Source organism: Clarias gariepinus, chromosome 5, assembly GCF_024256425.1.
Source record: "Clarias gariepinus isolate MV-2021 ecotype Netherlands chromosome 5, CGAR_prim_01v2, whole genome shotgun sequence".
In the NCBI taxonomy this organism is placed as follows: Eukaryota; Metazoa; Chordata; class Actinopteri; order Siluriformes; family Clariidae; genus Clarias; species Clarias gariepinus.
In genome coordinates, this window is record NC_071104.1 from 20,191,617 (window position 1) to 20,214,610 (window position 22,994).

The following is a 22,994-nucleotide window of genomic DNA, read 5'->3' on the forward strand; positions in this document are numbered from 1 at the left end:
AGTACCACTATGCATAAAATCAGGCAAATACAGGTCAAAAGTGTTCCCCAAACACTGGCAGCAGTTCCTTCAGGTTCTGTGAGTTGCAAGGTCTCTGTGGATTAGACTCGTTTGCCCAGCGCATCCCGTAGATTTTTAATCAAATTGAGATCTCTGGATTTCAGGGGCTGGGTCAACAACCTTGAACTCTTCAACACGGCACGCTGGACAGTGTTAACCTTTTGACTTTGTGTGACGGTTTGTGCTGCATTGCCTTTTCTGTGTGATATTTGATAATCAATGTAAATGTTTCATGGTGTCAATTTTATGAAATATTGGTGCATACAGCACAAATTGTTGAACATTTTAATGCTGGAGATTATATAAAGGTATGAGAACAGCCAGTGCTTGACAGCTTGCTGTACTGTACCAGGCCAAAAGTTTAAGTTTGCTCACCAGGTCTTGGAATTCACCCGATCTCAATCCGATTTTACCATCCATGGGATGTGCTGGACAAACAAGCCTGATTCATGGAAGCCCCACCTCACAACTTACAGGACTTAAAGGCTCTGCTACTAACGTCCTTGTGTCAGACGCCAAGCACCCCTTCAAAGGTCTCGTGAAGTAATTCCACAAGGAATCAGAGCTGCTTTAGCAGAATAAGGGGAACTTACACAAAATAAATTAAAATGTCTCCTATTTGTATACTCATTTGTAGCATGTTTATAAGGATAAATGTCTGACCTGACACATTGGGATCAACGCATGAGCTATTAACCAGAGTCTTTCCTTCAGGACAGGCACAGCTGGCTCCAGTTGGATTCAGCAGGCACATGAAGTCACAGGCTATCTTTAGACATGGATTAGTCACTGAAAACACAATTCAAAAATATTCCTTAAGTACAGGTAAGCAGTGAAAACATGCCATTTATGCAAATATGCACTATATTCTTAGAATATATATAAAACATATTTTTTAAAAGGGTTCAAAAAATGTATATGTGAATCTTTGTCCACAGTGTGCAGAATTTGCATTGTAGGAACGTTGCTTGTGAGTTGCAAAAGATTGCATAAATGCTAAACAAAGTAAAAACTGTTGAACATTCATCTAAGGGTGAATTACCTACATATCCCACATACCCAAAAGGAGTTTCATGAAAGATCTGCAAAGTATCTAAATTTAATAACCAAGAATGTGTGAGCAGAAGTGAAAATAACATGCGGCCCATGAGGCATATTGGTAAAAGATTATTTAAATTATAATTGCACTAAAGTCAGCAATGGTATATTACCGTATAAAAAAATATTGAAGAATTATATTAGCAGTGTAATGGGAAAATTTATCAACCATTTCATTTGTAATGGAAGCCAAACTGTCTAGTAATATAGATCTAATATAATATTAATATAGAAATAATCTTTTTCTTGTGACATGTTATTTCTTCTTCTATAACTCATTTAAACTTACAGTATCAACACAAATGCCAGTATAAAGAAAAACTTCTAAAACTAAAAAAAATCACTACAGTATATTATTTATATTTTGTCTAGGCCTCTTTCAGATATACAGTCCCATTTAACTGTATTGGTAGAGAAAGGGCCAAGTATTTTTTTTTGTTACATACTAAAGACCGATAGATCAGAATCAGACAATATAGTAGATCTGACAACTTACAATATGGCACCTTTGAATGGCAGGCTACAAAATTTGTGTTAAGCAAAATTATTGGAAAAGGCAATTTTAAAATAAAGAAAAATTAATAACGTGATATTTATTTGCACAAGCCTTTATTTGCACCAGACTGTTGGCTTTGTCTTTTGTGATGCTTTTCCAGTTTTGTTATTTATTTTGGAGAGTTTCCCTATCATACATAGGGAAACATACAGAGTTTTCTTCTCCCTTAGAAAACGAAATGCATGTTCAACCTAGTTAAGTAGTGTTGACTGGATTGCCCATTTTAAACCTTCCACTATTTACAGCTGTTGAAGTCTTCTGTTGTTTTGTCTGTGTTTTGTGCCACTGTATTGTTGCACGATGATAAATTTTTCTATAAACTGGCAGACAAAATATTTCTGCAGAACTCTAAAATAATTGTGCTTCTACTAGCATGAGGTACTGTACATCATCAATAAAGATTAGCGAGCCTGTTCCAGACACCATAAACACCCGTGCAAGCCCAATGGATGACACTCTGTATGAATATGTAAAATGCATAAATCACAAATATCAAAAAATGAGAGCTACCAGAGTGATATATTGGCAGTGTAATGTATTCATGTTTTTATCTCAAACCTAAATCCCTTCAAAACTGTATTTACACTATATTGACAAAAGTATTTACTTGCATGCTTTCACATGCATATCCATCCAATTCTTAATCCACAGGGTTTAATATGATGTTGGCCCACCCTTTGCAGCTATAACAGCTTTAACTCTGCTAGGAAGGCTTTCCACACGGTTTCAGAGTGTGTTTTGGGAAATTTTTGACCATTCTTCCAGAAGCGCATTTGTGAGGACTGACACTGATGTTGGACGAAAAGGCCTGGCTCAGAGTCTCCACTCTAATTCATCCCAAAGGTGTTCTATCGGCTTGAGGTCAGGACTCTATGCAGGGCAGTCAAGTTTTTTCACATCAAACTTGTTCAAACTAGCTGGAAACAGTGGGCCAACATCATATTAAAACCAATAGATTAAAAATAGGATGTTACTGATGTTCATATGCAAGAGAAAGCAAACGAGTGAATACTTTTGGCAATATAGTGTACTGTATATACTGAAGAGATTTGGGTTTTATATAAAAACAGAAATATGACACAATATATCACACTGGTAGCTCTCATTTCCTGATATTTATGATTTAAAAAAATGTATAATAGGAAACATACAAGCCCATGCATCATAGAAACTGATACAAGCAAATACTTTTGGCAATATTGTGTTGCAAAAACAAAAAGAATTAACCCTTTCGTTTCAATGCTTTTGGAACTGTTACAAAGCTCTGATTTCATATCTAAAGGGATGGCCTTTCAAAAATACAAAACTTCTCTAGGTGCGCTGCATACACTTGCCAGCAGTGCATGTGAAACATGTAAGGAAGTGTGCAGCCTCAAAAAGGCATGCTCAAGAACATTCTGTGGTTTATGGTTGGCTAGGGATTCTGTGAAAAGTTGAAAAACAGCATAAAAAAGCAAAAGGGTGTAATCCATGTTTTGCTGAAGACATCACACTCCAAGGTTTTGCTAGCAGTGCAAGTTCTTTGCTCAGAGTAAAGCTCTAGAGTTAATGAGTCAGTAGGGAAAGGCACAGCTGGCCCACAAAGCAAGACCTTTAGCAAGGGTCTACAAAAGGCAGTTAAACATACTAAAAGAACAATCTGCAAGCATTCCTAATCATAAAGTTTTCTTTCTGATCGAGAAGTAACAAGTCACCTGAGTTAAATGATGTTAAAATGTTAAGAGAATTAACTGATCCATTCCAAGTCAAAGCAAACACAAATCTGCACATAGAGTACTACTAATAAAATGTTTTGGGGTCACTTTTTAAAATTTTTTATTAATTTAAAATGTTTCATTTTAATTTTTAAAAAGAGCTATTTTTTTATTTAATTAAAATGAATAAAGAAAAATACAGTCTAGAGATGGTTAATGGTATAAATAACTATTCTAGCTGGAAACTAAAGATTTTAATGGAATAACTGCATGGGCATAAGAGGGTTTTTAGCAACCATCTTTTATGTGTTCCAGTAGCACATTGTGATAGCTAATCCAGGTTTATCACAATGAAAGGCTAACTGTTCATTATAAAAGCCTATTGCAATTCGGTTAGTACAACTGAAAACTACTGTGCTGATTAAAGAAGCAATAAAAGCAGCCTTCTTTAGGATAGTTGCGTATCTGGGAGCGTTAGCCTTTGTGGGCAGAAAAAAACAACAACTATCTTCTAAATCTATTCCTGTTTTCCAAAAAAAAGACAATCCCATGATGACCACACAAAGCTCAAATTGCTTAAAAAAACTAAAGATTTCAAAGAATGGGATATTTTATTCTCTTTAATGAGTGGCTTTAAACAGGATAGAAAGAGAAGCGGGAGGCCAGGGTGCACAATTAAGTAAGTATCTAGTCTAAGAAACAGACATCTCACTGGTCCTCAACCAGCAGATTTATTACAGCTACCTGTAACCACCAGTCTTAATCTCAGCAGTCAAGGGGTGAATCTTTGATGCTGGCCTTCGTGGCATAGTTCCAAAGAAAAAGGCTTATCTAAGACTGCCAATAAGAGGAAGTTTACAATTGGCCAAAGAACCAGACATTAGACAGAGGGGGAAAAAAATGTTATGGAAAGATTAATCTACAGTATGTTTAAGGTGTTTGGAACATTTAAAAAAAAGACAAATTTTAGATATACAAGCTGGACAAGGGTTTGATGTCCTCTTTCAAGCATGGTGGATGGGGATTGATGGCCTAGGGGTACTTTGGTGGTGATGAAGTGGGAGATTTACACATCTTAAACGAGGAAGGCTATCAAGTCATTTTGCAACTCTATGCTATATCACGAGCATGGCATTTGCGCCAGTTTTCCCCATAACAGGTCAATGATCCAAAGCACTTGGTGCTAACTATACAAGACCTCTCTGGAAAAGAAGCAATCAGATGGCATTCTGTCTATAATAGACTTGCCTGTTCAGACACTAGTCCTCAAGCCTACCTTAACTGTATGGTTCATAAAAACTGCCCATTAAGTAGAATGCTCTTTCTAAAAGCATGTGATAAAGAATTCTTCATATTACCTCAACAAACTGTTACCCAGAATGACAACAAGGCTGTAATTGCTGCAAATGCATGGTTATTTGACAAAATCAATATTTGAAGGTAAAAATTCTTATTTCATTATGTACAGCTTTACAGCCTTTTGGATGTAGTAAAGTATGAGGTGTTATGGAAAATGAAAAAAAATGTAGGCAGATATATACTGTGATATATATCAGTCAAATAAAAAGTAATAAGAGCTTTTAAATGGATAATAGATAATAGTAGTTCATTGGATTTAGCTGAAAAAAAAATCCTGTGGTCATGGAAAAATGTTACTGTTTTTTCAGAAGCAGGGGTCCTGGCAGTCGTAATCCTGTAGGAACTGTGCATAAATGATTTTGGTCGGTTTTACGTCACTGTTGGCTGGCTTTTGAAATGCATGCGATAGGGTCATCAGATTTCAATGGTGCTGTTGTATCAGCAATGTGCAAAAAAATAAACCTGAATCAATCTCTCTTTCTCTCTTTTGCTTGCTCACCCACACGCTGAGTGGTTGTACTGTACATGCGTGCATTGCACCTAGACATTTAAAATAGCATACAAGCAGAAGGATGTTTCTTGTGCATACAATGAAATATAATCCTGCTGGCACCACTGTTCAGAACAGCCTAATTATTGGCCTGAATCAAGCAAAGCAAACAACTAAGGGGATTTCTGAAATTAATGAAAGTAGGTTAAGAACATTATTAAAACACTGAAGGATAGTGCTGAACTATCAAATTTGTGGAAGAAGTGCGGTTGGGAGTAATCATGAATGGCCATGATGGAAAATCACTTAAATACTTGGTGAAGTTGCAAATAGTGAATAAGGAAATAAAGCGCATTTCTACACACGCAATGTGACAAGAACCCGCAAGATTGGGACCAAACCTGTGTGTATACTTAAGCTGCATGTTATTAAGACTAATCTTAAAAAGAAATCTTAAAAGAAAAGGCTTTAATTTGCTAGGGAGCATCACGATTGCACTTTGGAGAAAAGGTCATGTGGACTAATGAGTACAAATTGACCCTATTCCAAAACAACAGGTGTGTCAAGGTAAAAATGGAAGTGCATGATGCAATTTACAAATCATGCATAGTGACCACTGTATAAGCCTACTGGAGCTACTGTTGCTTCAGTTGGTAAGGTCTAAGCTAAGCAACATTATGTGGTATTAGATCAATAGATTTTATTCTTCCCTGATGAATAGCCATATTTTAGGATGACAATGCCAAGATTCATCAGGCTCGAGTTAGTGAAAGATTGGTTCTGGAAGCATACAGAATCATTATCACACATGGGTTGGCCACCACAGACTTTCTCATCAAAGGAATCTGGGATGTGATGAGGGAGACTTTACATAGTGACTTGATTCTCCTATCAACATTAAATCTCGACCAAAATGTGTTCAACTCTGGACAGAAATAAATGTTGGGTTGTTGCCTAATGTTGTCAAAACAATGCCTTGACTAATATTTCCTTCAAGAAACAATGAAACAAAAACCTTAGCAAGGCTATTTTGACATACCTGTGATCACACAAGGTAGAAAACCTGTCATTACAGAAACAAAATATTCCTGGAGTACTCCTGTTATTTCCAAATGCATGAACAACAGATTAGGACCCATATTGACTAAGCATCCTAAAGTAGGAAATCACTCCTAAGCAGCCAAAACTTTTTAAATTGATGCCATTTTGGTCCTACTTAGAACCAAAAGGAGGAGTAAGAGCTATTTATTAAGATTCTTGAAATATGTAATATTCACCAAAATGTAGGATAGCTCCTGAGGTGACCTAACTGGTTAGTAGTAGCGAGGAAATGGCGTTCAGGCAGAGATGTGCGCTAAGAGAGAGATTTTATTAACACTGAGTGACAAAGAGCTCATAAAAGACACATTTGGACGAAAAATGGAATCTTTTTTTTTATCACATGCGTTATGTAACTGATCCAATAATGAACATGTTGTATCATTTCTCTGCAGGTGACTGATACTGTATGGTTTTTAATACCAGCAAAGCCACCTTTGAAACACTGACATAGCCGACAAATTAATTAAACTCTACACTTACAGAACCGCAAATTATATACAGATTCATACATTTCCGACCACGCAGCGTGAAATCAACAAAAAACAAGTGTATTCATGGAGTTGTGGGCATCACACATGGCCCACACATTACAATAATTATAATTACAGTATATACACACACACATTTTATATACTTATATTACATTATGTGAATGTAACTGTTTATTTAAGATTCTCTGTTATAAGCAGCACTTCATTACTTTATGATCACGGCGCACTTCTCGGGGGTACGTGCGGCAAACTGACAAGTGGCATTGATGCTTTCACAAATTGCCTCAGTTCATTTTTTATCTTCAGAGGTACAGTAAGAGCAGGGCAGATTTTTACTTTAATAATTTCTTTACATTTTACTACATCCTCTGCAAGGTAAACGCTTTCATCCTCTCTCCAATTTGGCTTTCTTTTCGAAATCATTTTGATCAGTCCAACAGTCCTACACAGCTCTGTTATAGGGGTTTAAACAGTTGGGATTGGAGCAGATTGATTAGGTTAACGTCATAGTCACATATCTATAAATTTCGTCTGTGTGCCTAAAGCTTTTACACAACTGCTGCTGATTTCACCATTTCGCTTTTTTTTACGTTATAAAAACCTGTTAAAACTACAACTATAACCCACTATAACATGCAGCCTACATTGCAGTTCTAAGTGACGTCATACGTTTTCCTCTGCACAGTCCCACTCCTCACCGCAGGTAAGAATAGAAAGCTTTAGAAATGACCTTTTATGCCCTGCTTTGAGGTAGAAATTGAACTTTGAGCCCGATTCCTATGAGTGATTCTGAGACGCTAAGTGAATATGGAGTGATGTTGCACTCAGTCCAAGGATGATTTCTGATACTGACTTCAAATGAAAAAAATAAAAATTAAGTGGTACTATTTAATCTTGTTAGTTTTGATGAAACTAAAAGATAGATAATAAATAACAAGAGAATAATATTAATGTTCATATAAGGAACAACATCCACAGTTTTTTGGATATGTGTGTTTTGATCAGATTTTACGAGAGAACAGAACAATTTCTTCTTCTTCAGGGTTGGCAGGTCTAAGACCAAAGTCTGCCATAGGCTCGTTTTTGTTTGTTTGTTAGTTTTTCCATCTTCTTTTTAAAATAGCAGGGTAATTCATGTCAGCAAGCATTGCAGGATAAACAAATGATGCTCAAACCAAGGATCTTGCTTTCCTTTTAGCCTTTTATACTGCAGTGGAAGCATAAGCAAAAGGGCTTGAAGTGTAGATAGATGTTTTTAAATAGTTAAAAAAAAAAAAAAAAAAAAAAAAAATATATATATATATATATATATATATATATATATAAGATCAGAGAGATTAGCGCTTATGTTACGTGCCATTTCTTATCTAGAAAACTAAGCAGAGGCTACCTTGTTGTGTATTTGCTGTTAAGTAAGAATATAATCTGCCGTTTATCAGCATGAGTCATTAAGTTCAGTGACTCAAACATAAGCGTGTGTTTAGAACTTTTTATTTCATCGTGACTGTATGTACTGTACAGTATGTGATTATTTCAGAAACGAAAAGACAAAAAGGTACCCCGTACCTTGATAAAAAAAAGAAAGCGCAAAGAGAAACCAAAAGCTTAAAAATAACAAAGATTAACATCTTATGCAGTTTTATAGTCGTAGTTTGCTTTCAGATATTTTTGTTAAATGTTTCTATGTGATTTGTTTTTGCAATAAAATCTCATAATATCATTTCATGAAGATGAAACAGGAAAAGAAGAAAAGAAAACAGGAAGATCACTGACTAACTAAAGTCAAAACAAAGTTGCAGCAGTAATCAGAGTGTAGAACAAGCCATACAGTACTGTAGTACCCCTAATCAGAGCTGCAGTGGCTGTCCCCCTAAAATGACACCCAAGACAGTGTGCTACTTGCACAATCTAGCTCTAAAAAACAGACAGGTAAGTGCTTCAGGCTTGACATAGGGCTCATCAATGGCAGTCTAAGTTTCTGTAACAACTCCGACAATGTGAAGGACATTGCATAACGTCAGCCTCTATGGATTGCATCCCAGAAAAAAGCTGTTGCTTACTCTTCAGCAAGAATAAACTTTCTTAAAGAATATGAAAAAGTCTGATGAATGTTGGAAGCACACTTCTTTAGTCAGATAAGACCAAGATAAATTTGTTTGGCTCAGATGCCAACCAGCATGTTCGGTGTGAACCTGGACAGCATCATGACAGCGAATTTATAGTTACAAACATGAAGTCAAAACATGGAAGTACCTGTAGAAGTCTGATGATATGCAGCTGTGCCAGTGCAAAAGTGTTGGGGATGAAATATGTAGATGACACCATGAATGCCTGTAAATATACCAAAATACTGGCTGACAAGATGAGACCAAATACCCAAAAGTGCGAATCATGCAAGAGTTTCCTAAAATGTAAAAACTATGACCTAGCCAAGTATGTTGCACACACACAGTCAAGCATACGGATTTAATCTGATCCAGAGGCGAATTCTTAAGGCAGAATTTTCGATTGCAAATTACATTTTGCCACTGAAAATAATGTAAATAGAGATAATACAGATAGAATCTAGCAAATGCAGTTTTTAAAAAAATATTACCATTACCAGTATTAACACTATACTTATATTTTTGCATATAAAAACAAACAAATCATTTAGAAAAGACATGTAAATAAATTTAAAAAATGAAATAGATAGACATTGAACCTCACATAACCTTAATTTATGATTTCTCTTGGCTCCTTGGCTGCTTTAAAAAAACAAATCTAAAAGGTGTCTTCTTCCTGACATGCTTTATAATATACTGTAGGACCCATGGTGCAAAACAAACAAACAAACAAACAAACAAACAAAAACCCACTGAAAATATGTAATATTGATTCGCTTAACAAAAAAAAAAAATAATTATTAGCTCCCGAAAGTATGCACAACCAGAAGTCAAATTTCTTGCAAAATTGTAGTTCTTAAGACGAAACATTCGCAAGGTGGGCCGTTCGTATGCCGAGATACTACTGTGTGTACAGTATGTACAGTCGTGGCCAAAGGTTTTAAGAATGACACAAATATTAGTTTTCAAAGTTTGCTGCTAAAATGCTTTTAGATCTTTGTTTCAGTTGTTTCTGTGATGTACTGAAATATACAGTAATTACAAGCACTTCATACGTTTTTATCGACATTTTTTTATCGACAATTACATAACATTTATGCAAAGAGTCAGTATTTGCAGTGTTTCTTATGCAAGTGCAGTGTTTGAAAGCACGCCCAGTCGAATTGCAGAGGTCCTGAAGAAGCAGGACCAATCAACTTCTGGGCCAAATCCTGACTGATAGCAACCCATTCTTTCATAATCACTTCTTGGAGTTTGTCAGAATTAGTGGGTTTTTGTTTGTCCACCCACCTCTTGAGGATTGACCACAGGTCCTCAATGAGATTAAGATCTGGGGAGTTTCCAGGCCATGGCCCCAAAATTTTAACGTTTTGGTCCCCGAGCCACTTAGTTATCACTTTTGCCTTATGGCACGGTGCTCCATCGTGCTGAAAAATGCATTGTTCTTCACCAAACTGTTGTTGGATTGTTGGAAGAAGTTGCTGTTGGAGGGTGTTTGGCTTTACTGTTGGCATGACACAGGACGGATGGTAGCGCTCACCTTTTCTTCTCCAGACAAGCCTTTTTCCAGATGCCCCAAACAATCGGAAAAAAGGCTTCATCGGAGAATATGACTTTGCCCCAGTCCTCAGCAGTCCATTCACCATACTTTCTGCAGAAGATCAATCTGTCCCTGATGTTTTTTTTGGAGAGAAGTGGCTTCTTTGTTGCCCTTCTTGACACCAGGCCATCTTCCAAAAGTCTTTGCCTCACTGTGTGTGCAGATGCGCTCACACTGCCTGCTGCCATTCCTGAGCAAGCTCTGCACTGGTGGCACTCCGATCCCACAGCTGAATCCTCTTTAGGAGACGATCCTGGCGCTTGCTGGACTTTCTTACACGCCCTGAAGCCTTCCTAACAAGAATTGAACCTCTTTCCTTGAAGTTCTTGATGATCCTATAAATTGTTGATTTAGGTGCAATCTTAGTAGCCACGATATGATGGCAATGATGGCTGCACGCGTTTCTTCGCAGGTCACCATGGTTAACAATGGAAGAACGATGATTTCAAGCATCACCCTCCTTTTAACATGTCAAGTCTGCCATTCTAACCCAATTAGCCTGACATAATGATCTCCAGCCTTCTGCTCGTCAACATTTTCACCTGAGTTAACAAGACGATTACTGAAATAATCTCAGCAGGTCCTTTAATGACAACAATAAAATGCAGTGGAAAGGTTTTTTTGGGATTAAGTTAATTTTCATGGCAAAGAAGGACTATGCAATTCATCTGATCACTCTTCATAACATTCTGGAGTATATGCACATTGCTATTATAAAAACATAAGCAGCAACTTTTCCAATTTCCAATATTTATATAATTCTCAAAACCTTTGGCCACGACTGTATACTGTATGTATGCACACACACAAAACGGTTTTGTAACATTGATGTAACCTGGCAGCCAAGGAGAGTGTACTGGAATGCACATGTGTGAACAATGATAGCTAAATTGTACTAGTCAGATAGCAACTAAATCCTGTTGAGTGAGCATGTGTACTGTGTGAGTAGAACAACATACTATATCTGCATTACATTTTGCTTTGAGCTTAAACATTCCTCCATGGAAACTATTCTGATAATTCAGAAGGCTGCAGTGAGTGCAGCAGAAATAAAAAATGTGGCACAAACACTTCAATGATTGTAAAAAATCTGTTGAAAACTGTTTTATACGTATATAAGCCTTCCATTGGATAGCTACTGCAGTGATTAATAGGGTTTACTGTAGGTGGCGAGTTATTTAACCCTGATGCGGTGAGATACCTTCTTGTTTTTTAAATAATCATTTAAGAAGACAAATATGAGCATGATGGGAGATCACTTAAACACTTAGAGAAATCAATTTGTAAAAAAAAAAATACACTAGACCTTACCTATTTTTAATAGTAAAGGTAAGAGCATTTTGACATGCAAATTGCACATTGCCAAGAAAACTCAAGGAATTCTGACTAAACAGCTGTGTAGCATTAAGAACATTTATCACTATGGCTAATCAGAAAAAAAGGCTTTAATTTGCAAAGGGAACATAATAAACAGACTGTGGAGCATTAGAAAAAGGTCATGTGGTTGGATGAGTCACGGCCGTAATCATACAGTATATCTGCTGAGCAAAATGTATAATTCAGAGGTGGAGAACTATTTGAGTGGGGGAAAGTTCTTACCATCTTGCTGCTTAAAACGATGTGCAATCATGACATGTGTAGCTTTTTCTATGGCTGGATCCAATAGCTCCACAGGTTGTTTGCCATACTTGTGAACTCTAAATACGTCATGTTTCAGGTTACTTCCATAAATAAGATCTTCAAAAATGTTGATTCTGTATGGCTGTGACATCCCTGTATAGATTACAAAAATAGTAATTTTACACCCAAATAAATAATTGACATGTCCTTTTAGAGCCTAGCACAGTAAAATGTCACTATATGTAACATATGCATAGTAATATAAAATGTGTATGCTGTGCTGTTGCCCCACATATTCACTACAGTTGATGAAATTTCAGGCAGGCAATGTGAATAAGATTATGAGACAAACATTTCATTACATTGAATAACTGCTGAACTTACCCTGCTTTCCGTTGATGACCACCCTTGGGTCTGAACCATCCAAGCACACGCTCCCAATAACTGAGAGCTCTGCGTCAGCCCAGTATAAACGTTGGCTGAAGTAATCAAGTGCTAATCCTATGGGAGGATTGGGTACAGATTTATTCATCTTGTAAATTAATCAACAGGGTTTACAATACATGAGTACACAGAAACACCTATTTAACAACAGGAGCCCAGGAGGACCACATTCATGTATAATGTGTTCTTGTCTACAAAATCTCTACAGGTTTAATGAAAGCCATGCATGTTTGTGAACATTTTTCTTGCACTATTTTTTGCTTTTACATGAATAAAAATATCGTTTTCATTTAAAGCATAATATAAAACTAGCTTCAATACAAATCTATTAAGTGCTCATTTGATCTCATACCAATAAAAGATATACTGTACAGTTAATAATCCAAGTGCAGTATAATGCAAGTAATAGACCACTAATGACATTGATGTACATTATACACATGTATAGAAATCAATATATCCTGATTTGGAATTTGCACACAGTAAATGCATTAACAATATTTATAAAACCAAAGAACGATCCAACCCTCATTACTTGCCTTGATTGGTATAACAGTAAATATTTTTTTTTCCTTGGAGAATCGATACATTTCTCATTAAAGTAATAAGAACTACTTATGAGAAGTACTAAAACTAAACAAAACAGTTGATCTAAAGATTATGACTTACTGTATGAGTATATTCAGAGAATATTAATCAAATGTAAAGACCAATACCTGTGGGCCTCCTGAGTTTTTTATCCAGAAGCACTCTGCGCATAGAGCCATCCATTGCTGACTCCTCAATATGTGAGTGGTCACCAATAACTGACCAATACATCATCCTGTAACAGCCATGAATATTTCTGTGATGGCAGTAAGTGAGCATGCATAATAAGATGACCTGGCCCACCACATAAACAGCCATTGTTACCTTTTCAATCATTAATTGTTATGGAAAAGGTTATTTAAGTCTTTAATATTAGCAATGTTTGAGGGGAGTTCAAGTCAAATCAGGTTTTTTGATAGATCAGAATACCAGAACACAGTTATTAAAAAAAAGCTTAATTTCCCTATACTGTAAAATCCTCTGCTACATTAATGCACTTATCCTAGCATTTTACTAGTGTTTGGATACCATCAAGATAGATTGTTTATGTCAGAAATGCTAGCCCCCCCAGTAACTCCTTTAATGTCCCATACAGGTGGAAATCACTCGGAGCGAGGTCTTGATTGTACAGGGGATGTGTACTATGAATACCAATGCAATACCAATTGTACACCTTCATTTATAAGAATTTGCACCACAAGTCCCACTTTGACTTGAATGCCCCTTGTAAAACATGCAAATGTATGTCATATACAGTACAAATAGCATTGTAGGTACAGGAGGCTTTGGTGGAGAAGCAGACCAATAATTAGGAAAAGCTCTCATCATAGCACTAGCATTGAATATTGTTTTATAATGAGTATACAGCATAATATTGTTAATCCATAACATTGTTGAATTTTAACCATAATAGCACCTCTGTTTAAAGTTACAATTTAATTGCAACCTGATAAAACGATATTCCTTATGTGATTCCAAACATGTTATGGTGTTTCATTGTCAATACAGTGGAACCTAGCATAATACATTTCGGAAGCGTGCTCATACAGTATATCAAAACACTCATAAAGCGAATTTTCCCATAAGAAATAATGAAAAATCTGATGAACGAAAAATAAAAATAATTAATACAAAATATAAAGTAAAAATAAAACAAATTAACCTGCACTTTACCTTTGAAAAAAATTGCTACAGAGCAGTGTCTCTGTTAAAGTGTGTGTGTGTGTGTGTGTGTGTGTGTGTGTGTGTGTGTGTGTGTGTGTGTGTGTGTGTGTGTGTGAGTCAGAGCTGGCTAACAGAAAGAAAGAGAGAGAGAGAGAAAGAACATGGATCTTTAAACTCTCTAATGAGACTTTCTTTTGCTTTACACGTGCACACACACGTGTGTTATAATAAACAGTACACGCACGGTGTATACACACACATACAAACAAAAAGTAAAAGATGTGTTACACGCACACACGTGGTCACAGTGTTATAGTAAACAGTACACGCATGCACGGATGAGAAAGACAGAGAAAGAAAAAACGTTGGCCCAGTTGTGATCACGTGACGAGTGGCGTCAAAACAAGAAGCGCATGCGTGATACATAAATCTCGGTACTCATTAAACCAAGACTTATTCATTTTTTCAAGTTAAAATTAATAAAAAATCTTTGCTCATTTTGCGGAACACTCGCAAACCGTAGACCTGCAATTCGAGGTTCCCCTATTCATTTAAACAAACAGTCAAAAATCTGTTTTTACTATTGTGGAGTATTGTGTGTAAAATGATGAGGAAAAAAAAAGACTTGAAAGGGTCTGAAAAAATTCTGTCAGCACTGTACATTCTTCCACTGTACCTTAACTGCTAAATTGGTAAGGAGACCACACTGCACATACTGTATCATGACACTAGGAAATGCATACCTTAATGTTTATGTAGCTATATAATATTTTAATATAATATATCTTTAAACAAAACTCTTCCACATCAACTGATCACATACTGAACAAGTGTGGAAAAGCATGGGGCTTTATATCACCACCTAGTCATTAGCGATCCATTTCTCCTACTAACTTTATATACAGCTAAATTAAATCCAATTCCATATACTGTATATCATTAATTTGTCTTAGTTTACTATGTCATTTTTTAATATGTATGACCATAACAGTTGTGTAGACTGTTCCTTCTCCTCACTGTTTCTTAACAGGCAGAAGTTTGTCATAAGGATTTTACTTTCAGTAATAGTGCTTAGATGAGAACCTAAAGACAATGTATTTGGGGAAAAATGCCATGTCCTCATATAAGGACATTTGCATCTCAAGAGGGTAATGTTTCAGATTTGTGAAGTTCCTGTGTTTTTAAGCCAATAGAATAACAAAATATGTAGAAAACCAATTAAAAAGGTTACCCTTTGACAGGATTGATGGCAATGGCATAGGGCTCTCCTGCAATATCAGTTATCAGACGTGTGCAGTTGGGTCCCTTGAGCTGGCCCACATTAATGGAGTATCTCAGCTTGGTCCAGTGGGCTGTGTAATAGCTGAACCAGTGCATTCTTGAGTGGTCTGTCCAGTAGATATTTCCAGTTACCCAATCAGCTGCCACATCTCTAGGCCGCCGAAAATCTGGGCACTATACAAGCAGAAAGATAAAGAAAGGCTCTTAAGCAAAGTTCCGAAAAAAAGGAAACAAAAATCAGAATCATACATTTAGTCTTTACAAACTTCTTTTAAAAGAGTGTATCAGAAAAAAAAAACTACATATAGGAATAAAGCAATGGTCTTGTAACATATTTTAACAGGAAAAAGAATGAAAATAAGAAACAACTTGCAATACAAAGTATATTCTTGAGGACCCTCGATAACATGCTTTCCATAATTAGCAATACTTACTATTATTCCATCATTTGTTTTAGTTTGACTTCTGTCTATGATTTCTTTGTAAAAAAGTCCACCCGGATTAAACTGGGTAGCCCAGATAAACTTTTGTTGGTGCAACAGAGCATCCATCCCAATGATGCGGGCATTTTCCTCGATGCGAGCGAGCACTTTGTGTCCATGGCTCTGGTTAAATGGATACACAAAACTTCGGATTTCAGTGTCATTAGCTATGTAGAGCACTCGATCTTCTGGTCCTGCCCGTTGAGTTATTAATATGCAAAAAAAATGAGAAGTGGCTAAATTCCATTTAGGGTTTAAGACAACAGTTTGAAAATTACAGATGCAAATCAGTTAAATTTTATACAACAGCGTAGGTAAATAAGCCAAAATAGAACATTATTTTAAAAAAGAATTTACAAATTTTACCTAAAATATAATTTCAGGTAAAAGTAAATTATTGTAAATAAAGATACATGGCTATATAGATAACATGCAGTGTACATAACAATTATAGCATACATTTATTTTATACTTTAAGCAAGGCAATACTGTAAAGCACATGGCAATACTGTATAATAGAAATGGTTTACATTTTGAAAGAAATGATAAATGTTAGAAGAAGACATTTGTTTCAATAGCTGACTTAAGAATTAATGGTTTCTGCGACCCATGTAGGTATATTATTTATTTAAAATTTAGTGTATGTGTAACTAATGTGCTCATATAATGCTGGTATACACAGTACAGTAGCTACTAGCTACCCAGTTCTCTCCGTTCCTGATTTTGTTCTCAGAAATTAATGTGTCTCCATTGATGTGAAAAAGACATTAAGGGTATTAAGAGCACTGAACATTAAGTGAAAAATTAGCCAATGTCATTATGGTTTTGAACACATTTTGGGGTAGAAAATGGTTTTGCTAACGCCTTTTAAGTTCATGTCTATATTTTATCTTATTTATTTTACAATATAAGAACAAATAAGGTGTGTCTAATAAAATTCTATCATGAATCTGTGAGGAGATTCACTACTGTAGTCAATTATTTAAAATAGCTTTTGTTAAATATCAAATATTAGTTGAGGGAGAAATGCACATATTCAATATGGATTGACATTTCTTAATGTAATGTGTGCTTAAATGTCTGGCAGAAAAATATCTATCTATCTATCTATCTATCTATCTATCTATCTATCTATCTATCTATCTAGATAAAGAGATGGATAGAATTGTATTATAAATTAAAACAATACATTTAAAGATAATCTGTCTGACACTATTACTTCTTTCTCGTAAAACCATTTTGACGATGAGAAGAATATAAAATGATTTAAAAGAAATTAAATAAATAGAAAGTGAAGGTCCTTACCTTTAGCTACACAGTTGCCATTAATATCCTTGTAATTTTTGTCACATGTACATTTGTATGATCCTTTAGTATTTGTACAATAATGTGAGCAAGTTCCAAAATATAAGCACTCATTGATTTCTACAAAAAAAGAAAGAAGAAGAAGGTTAACATATTCTATTACTTTTGGTAATCTTCACTGATCCCCTTTGACTCTTCACAGTAAATTGGCTGTATTTTAAGGAAGGTTATAGTATTTCCACAGCAGAGCTTCTACAGTTGATGGGAGTTAATTCTGCCTTAATATACAAGTCATTAGGTACAATCATTATCCTGAGAATGTTCACAAATTTAACACAGTTCTGCTGTTTCCAATGCAGAAAAATAAAAATAGTTTATGACCTTTAAAAACACTCATTCAAGCCCACAGGTAATTATTTACAATAATTGTCAATATGAAATATCCTGCATATACAGTACAGTCCAGAAAAAAACGCATAAAAAATAATTATTTTAGCAGCACTATATACATAAACATTTTGCATTACTGTCTGACCTGGAATGTGGTGACCCTCCAGGACACATTTCCCAGCTGTTTACAATTTTAGTACTATATATATATATATAATAGGATTCTACCAGAGTTAAGGCTGAACCTTGCAGTAACATGAACTATTGATGGGTCGAGCGATCGATTATAAAAAACATCAATTAATTTTAATTATTAAATGTTCCTAAAACACACCGTGTTGCATGGTTTTTTTTCCCCTGCAGACCGGGGAACTGCTGTGTAGCGAAAACACGTACGTATAAAGTCAGAGGAACATAGATGAATATAATGCAGATAACTGAGTATGCTCACAACACGGTTGCATAAAATGGTTGACCATTTATGGTAACGGTGTAAATAGTGACCTGTTATGCAATGTTCCTTGAAAAACCGCTGACTGTGGGTATACTTTGGTTTGAGAAAAATGATGCAAATAAACTGCCAACAAAAGAAAGTCTTGACACATACATGAAGAGTGTGATGTGCAAAATCTGTCACAAGGAGCAAATAGTAGTTAGTCTACAATGACTTCTTGCTTTGACAGCTGTCTTGTGTTTGTATTTGGTAATAGATGCTTATACGAGTAATCCAAATTGATGTATGGAAGTGCAAGGTTCTCTGGATGTACTAATAGTGATTGGTGGTGGGATTGATTTTCAGGAAACACAACGAGAGCAAGAAGCATTGTACTGTGTGGTTAAACCGATTATTAATCAATCATAGACTACGGTTTGTCTACCAGTGTCTTATCATTTTATAGCGCAAAAAGTTCACTGCACCTTCACATCGTTTAGTCTTGAGATTCCTTTGAAATCCAGGTTTACATTGGCAAATGACATTGGTACTTGTTTGGTTACACACTGCATCCTCTCCACACGGATTCATCCTTTTTCCACATATGTCTCCATTCAAAACTGAAATGAAAAAGAGCCTTGAAATCTCACACATAGTACACAATACACATCCTCTCTTCTAGTGAAGAGAAAAGAGCAAACTGTATATAAATGCAACTCAGATATTTATTGTGAAAAAATATGTGACCATTTTGTGAAAAGCCAGGTAAAGTACTTTTTGTGATTACTGTTGTCTACCCAATAAATCATATAATACCAGTCAAATGTTTGGACAATAGATGCATTTTCTTCTTTTCAGAACAATACTGGATTTTTTTATCAAAATTATTTAATGTATATGGTTGTTATTTTATGACATGAGGTATTACAAGAAGACCTTAGGGTCAGCTGTTCTGGAACAGTTCTTGTAAAAACAGTATTGTCAAGTGCATTTGCAAAACCCATCAAGCACCATAATGAAACTCGCTCTTATGAAGACCATCCCAGGAAAGCAAGACCAAAACTTCCCTTTGCTGCAGAGGAGAAGTTCATTTAGAGTTACCAAAATCAAAAAAATTACCAATTAACAGCACCTCAGATTAGGGCCGTTATGAAGGTTTTACAGAGCATACTGTAAGCAACAGACACATCCCAATATTCAAAGGAAATTATTGTATATTATCAAGCCTTAAACATTGTTTTACATTGAAAACAAATCTGGAAAGACTATGGAATTAGACCATGTGTCCAAACTTTGTGTCTGTAGAAAGCTTGCACATTTACATTCATATGGTGTATGGATACTTTTTCTGATGAGTTCTTCTTAAGGTATTCCACTCAAATTAACATGTGAATGCACACAGTACAGTAGTGATTAAGATACAAGGATACCTACAAGCCTTGCAGTCATGCTCATCGGATCCTCCATCACCACAATCATCAAATAAGTCGCACTGCAGCTGAGCAGGTATACAGTGCTTGTTACTGCAAGTAAACTCAGTCTTTCCACACGGCTTTGGTCTGGCAGACACAGCCTCTGATTTGGAGCAGATTCAAAAGTTCAGATATACAGTTCAATTCCTGCCAGCTTTTTTTCCCCTCCAGAAATCAGAACACAGAATAACTGGTTGTGGTTCAGTACGATAAACCCCTGCTCAAAGAAATTTTCCTTACACGCTGAAACTTTCCATCCACAACAGTCAATAATAGTGTTTTGTCCCCCCTAGATTTTACTTACCACACTGCTCTTCATCTGAATTGTCACCGCAGTCATCCACATTGTTACAGATTTGATCAAGCCGCAAACACACTCTATCGTTTCTGCAGCGATGTGGCCTTGTAGGAGGGCAGGGCAGCTTAGCTGGAGAGTAAAAAACTATTGGTTTTATTCATAGCAAATCCATATACAAACATGGTATAGTTCATACTAAAGAGAAAATAATGTTGGAACTACCCACAATTTGTAGCACTTTTCATATTATATCTTGGCAAGGGACACAAAATAAACAGAACATCTAAGCCCTATAGTTAATGTACATGCACAATGAGAGTACAGTACATTATTTAGTATTTTCTTTTCTACTCCATCAGTGATATTTGAATATTATAGCTGCTGTTGTTAGCCTTTTTACAGTGTTTCACATCAATTAATTTCAGACACAGCATCTAGCTAGACAGCTCAGCCTCAAACCAGGGGTATTAAAATAAAAAGTCGTCAACGTCCCATTATACACACTTGCGGTCAAGCAAATAATGACTGAATAGTGACAACATTTACATTTGGATGCTTAACCATAAATGATTATTGATTTGCTATAAGTAAGTAGATGTATTTTTGTTTCACTTTTGACTCATGGCTTGGACTTAGCACACAAGAATTTAAGAATTAAGCTAGAAAAATTAATGAACGCTTCTCATGAACTTCTTTTTAAAGGCATGTTTTCTATTTGCTAATTAAAGCAGAGAGATTGAAACAAAATGAGAAACAGCCCACTTTCACCTGATGTCTCTAGCCCTGGAGCTAGTGTCTGTTTCAGTAATCTGCCTGTTGATAAAGATTTACATGGATGGACACGTTAGATAATCCACAAAAGAGGATTTGGCACTGATGCTGAGATTCTTCGAAAACTAGTAGTGAGGCCAAAAACTAGAGATGGTTTTCTTTCATATGTTTCTCATCTCTGGTACAGAGTTTTTTTCAAGCATGCAATCTGGTGTACTAAAATTCGCAAAAGAAGATACGTGCAAATATCCCATCTACCGAAAAATATTTCCTGTTAATATCTGAAGTTTGATAATTAAAATTCCATTGTCTGTACAAATAATATAATTTAAGTAGACCAGTATTTGACTAAGTATAATCTATGATTGGAACACAAAAAGTAGCTATATTTGACTTCTTACCACATAACTCAACATCTTCATCAGAGTTATCGCCACAGTCATCCTCACCATCGCACACCCAGGAATGCAGCTTACAGAGGGTATTGTTGCAAACAAACTCATCAGGACGGCAAAAAAATGCTCCTCCTGTAATCACAGTATTTTTTGTATCATTAACGGTATGAATATTCCCTTCATTATGTCTGAGATTACACATAAAGCATATTCATTATATTGTAAAGGCAATCTGGGAGCAGTTACTTCAAGGAAAGCTTCATCACTTTCTTAAATTACTTCCATGTTAGGTATAAGCTTTAAGAAATAAGAAATAACTTTGATGCTAAATCTGAAGCAAGACAATTGTTGTTTCTATGTACCGTGGTCACAGTTCTCTTCATCACTGTGGTCCACACAGTCAAACACGTCGTCACAACGCCACCTTTTTGGGATGCAGTGAGCATGGTTCCTGCAGAGGAACTCATCCTCTTTGCACTCTTTTACACAGTCCATCTGGTGAGAGCCCAAAAAGAGACACTAAGATAATCAGACAGACACTCTCCATGGGTGGAGTTCACCTTATTGTGGAGGAAGCAGAGAGGGAAAAAAGGGAGCAACGTTTCCATGGAAACAGTGAGAGCACACAGTCTAAGTAAGCACATAATGTCAGTTATGTTGTCCGTTTCTATCTCTTGAATAAATGATACTTTACAGCATGTATATACTTTGTGTTGCATTTGTTTACAATAAAAAGTACCTCTCAGGTTCCTATTTAATGCCATAATGCTACATTTTATTACAGGTTACAACACTGAGACAGGTGTAGACTCCTAATGTGTTTGTGTCTAGGTTGTGAAAGCATCGTAGAAGGACATACTTCATCAGAGCTATCAGGACAGTTATCATGTCCATCACACCTCAGGCTAGCTGACACACATCCTCCACTGGCACACACATACTCGTTAATTGAACAAGAGGGGAGCACTGCAAAACAGAGACACACAAGATCACAAGACATTGCTGACTTTAGCTTGACAGTTACAAAACAAATTACATATGGAAAACAAAGGGATTCATTCGGGCAAGTTCTTCGGTTTTCTACAGTAGGTAAATAAATAAAAACAGCATATCTGGGAGTAGAAAAGAACTGTCTAAGATCGCAAAATACTGCCTGCTTTAAAAAATGTCTTGAAACTGCCAAGCTTCTCTCTAAGGGCAAAACATACAACCTTAGGTAACAACGAAAAACTGATTTCAATATGCGGTCATTTTTGTTCTTCTTCTAACATTCAAAAACAAGCTGGGAAAACTAAGTACAGTACAACCTTCCTATTTGTACAATCATTAAGAGAGTAATTAGCAACAACTTTATTTATGAAATAGACAAGATAGGTTGTTGATCAAAAAAGAAGAACATTTGGTAGCTTAATGCTCAAAAACACTCAAGTGTGTGTGCGTCTGTGTGTGTGTGTGTGTGTGTGTGTGTGTCCACATCATGCCATGAATAAAAGACATCAGCCATGACCTCAGAAATGGAATTGTTGCTGCTTATCATTCTAAGAAGGCAATTTTAAAACAAGATGAAATTCACCATTCTATAGTGATAAAGATTGTTTACAAATAGAGAGTTTTTAAGCTAGTTGCCGATCTTCCCAGGAGTCGGCAACACTGAAAATTTAGTCCAAGGTCAGTAAGCACATGGCAACACAATGAGAAAAAAAGACTGAAGAATTACAGCTTTCATGGAAGGATGGCTAGTTAAAAGCCTTCCCTCTTCAAAAATAATCTTTCAATGACATTTTGCATGACATTTGC

General features: G+C 35.9%; 1 protein-coding gene across 1 annotated transcript in view; it reads right to left on the bottom strand.

The window, feature by feature from the left end:
* lrp1bb (low density lipoprotein receptor-related protein 1Bb) overlaps nt 1–22,994 on the bottom strand; it is a 339,963-nt gene that overhangs the window by 15,314 nt on the left and 301,655 nt on the right. Inside the window, exons 69-81 of the mRNA XM_053496592.1 lie at nt 22,057–22,163; nt 21,560–21,692; nt 21,204–21,326; nt 20,038–20,160; nt 19,696–19,836; nt 18,747–18,881; nt 17,439–17,558; nt 16,086–16,327; nt 15,602–15,825; nt 13,335–13,441; nt 12,559–12,675; nt 12,154–12,327; nt 724–849 (exon numbers count right to left, since the gene is read on the bottom strand). Coding sequence (XP_053352567.1) covers nt 724–849; nt 12,154–12,327; nt 12,559–12,675; nt 13,335–13,441; nt 15,602–15,825; nt 16,086–16,327; nt 17,439–17,558; nt 18,747–18,881; nt 19,696–19,836; nt 20,038–20,160; nt 21,204–21,326; nt 21,560–21,692; nt 22,057–22,163 — 1,872 coding nt within the window. The remainder of the gene's footprint in view (nt 1–723; nt 850–12,153; nt 12,328–12,558; nt 12,676–13,334; nt 13,442–15,601; nt 15,826–16,085; nt 16,328–17,438; nt 17,559–18,746; nt 18,882–19,695; nt 19,837–20,037; nt 20,161–21,203; nt 21,327–21,559; nt 21,693–22,056; nt 22,164–22,994) is intronic.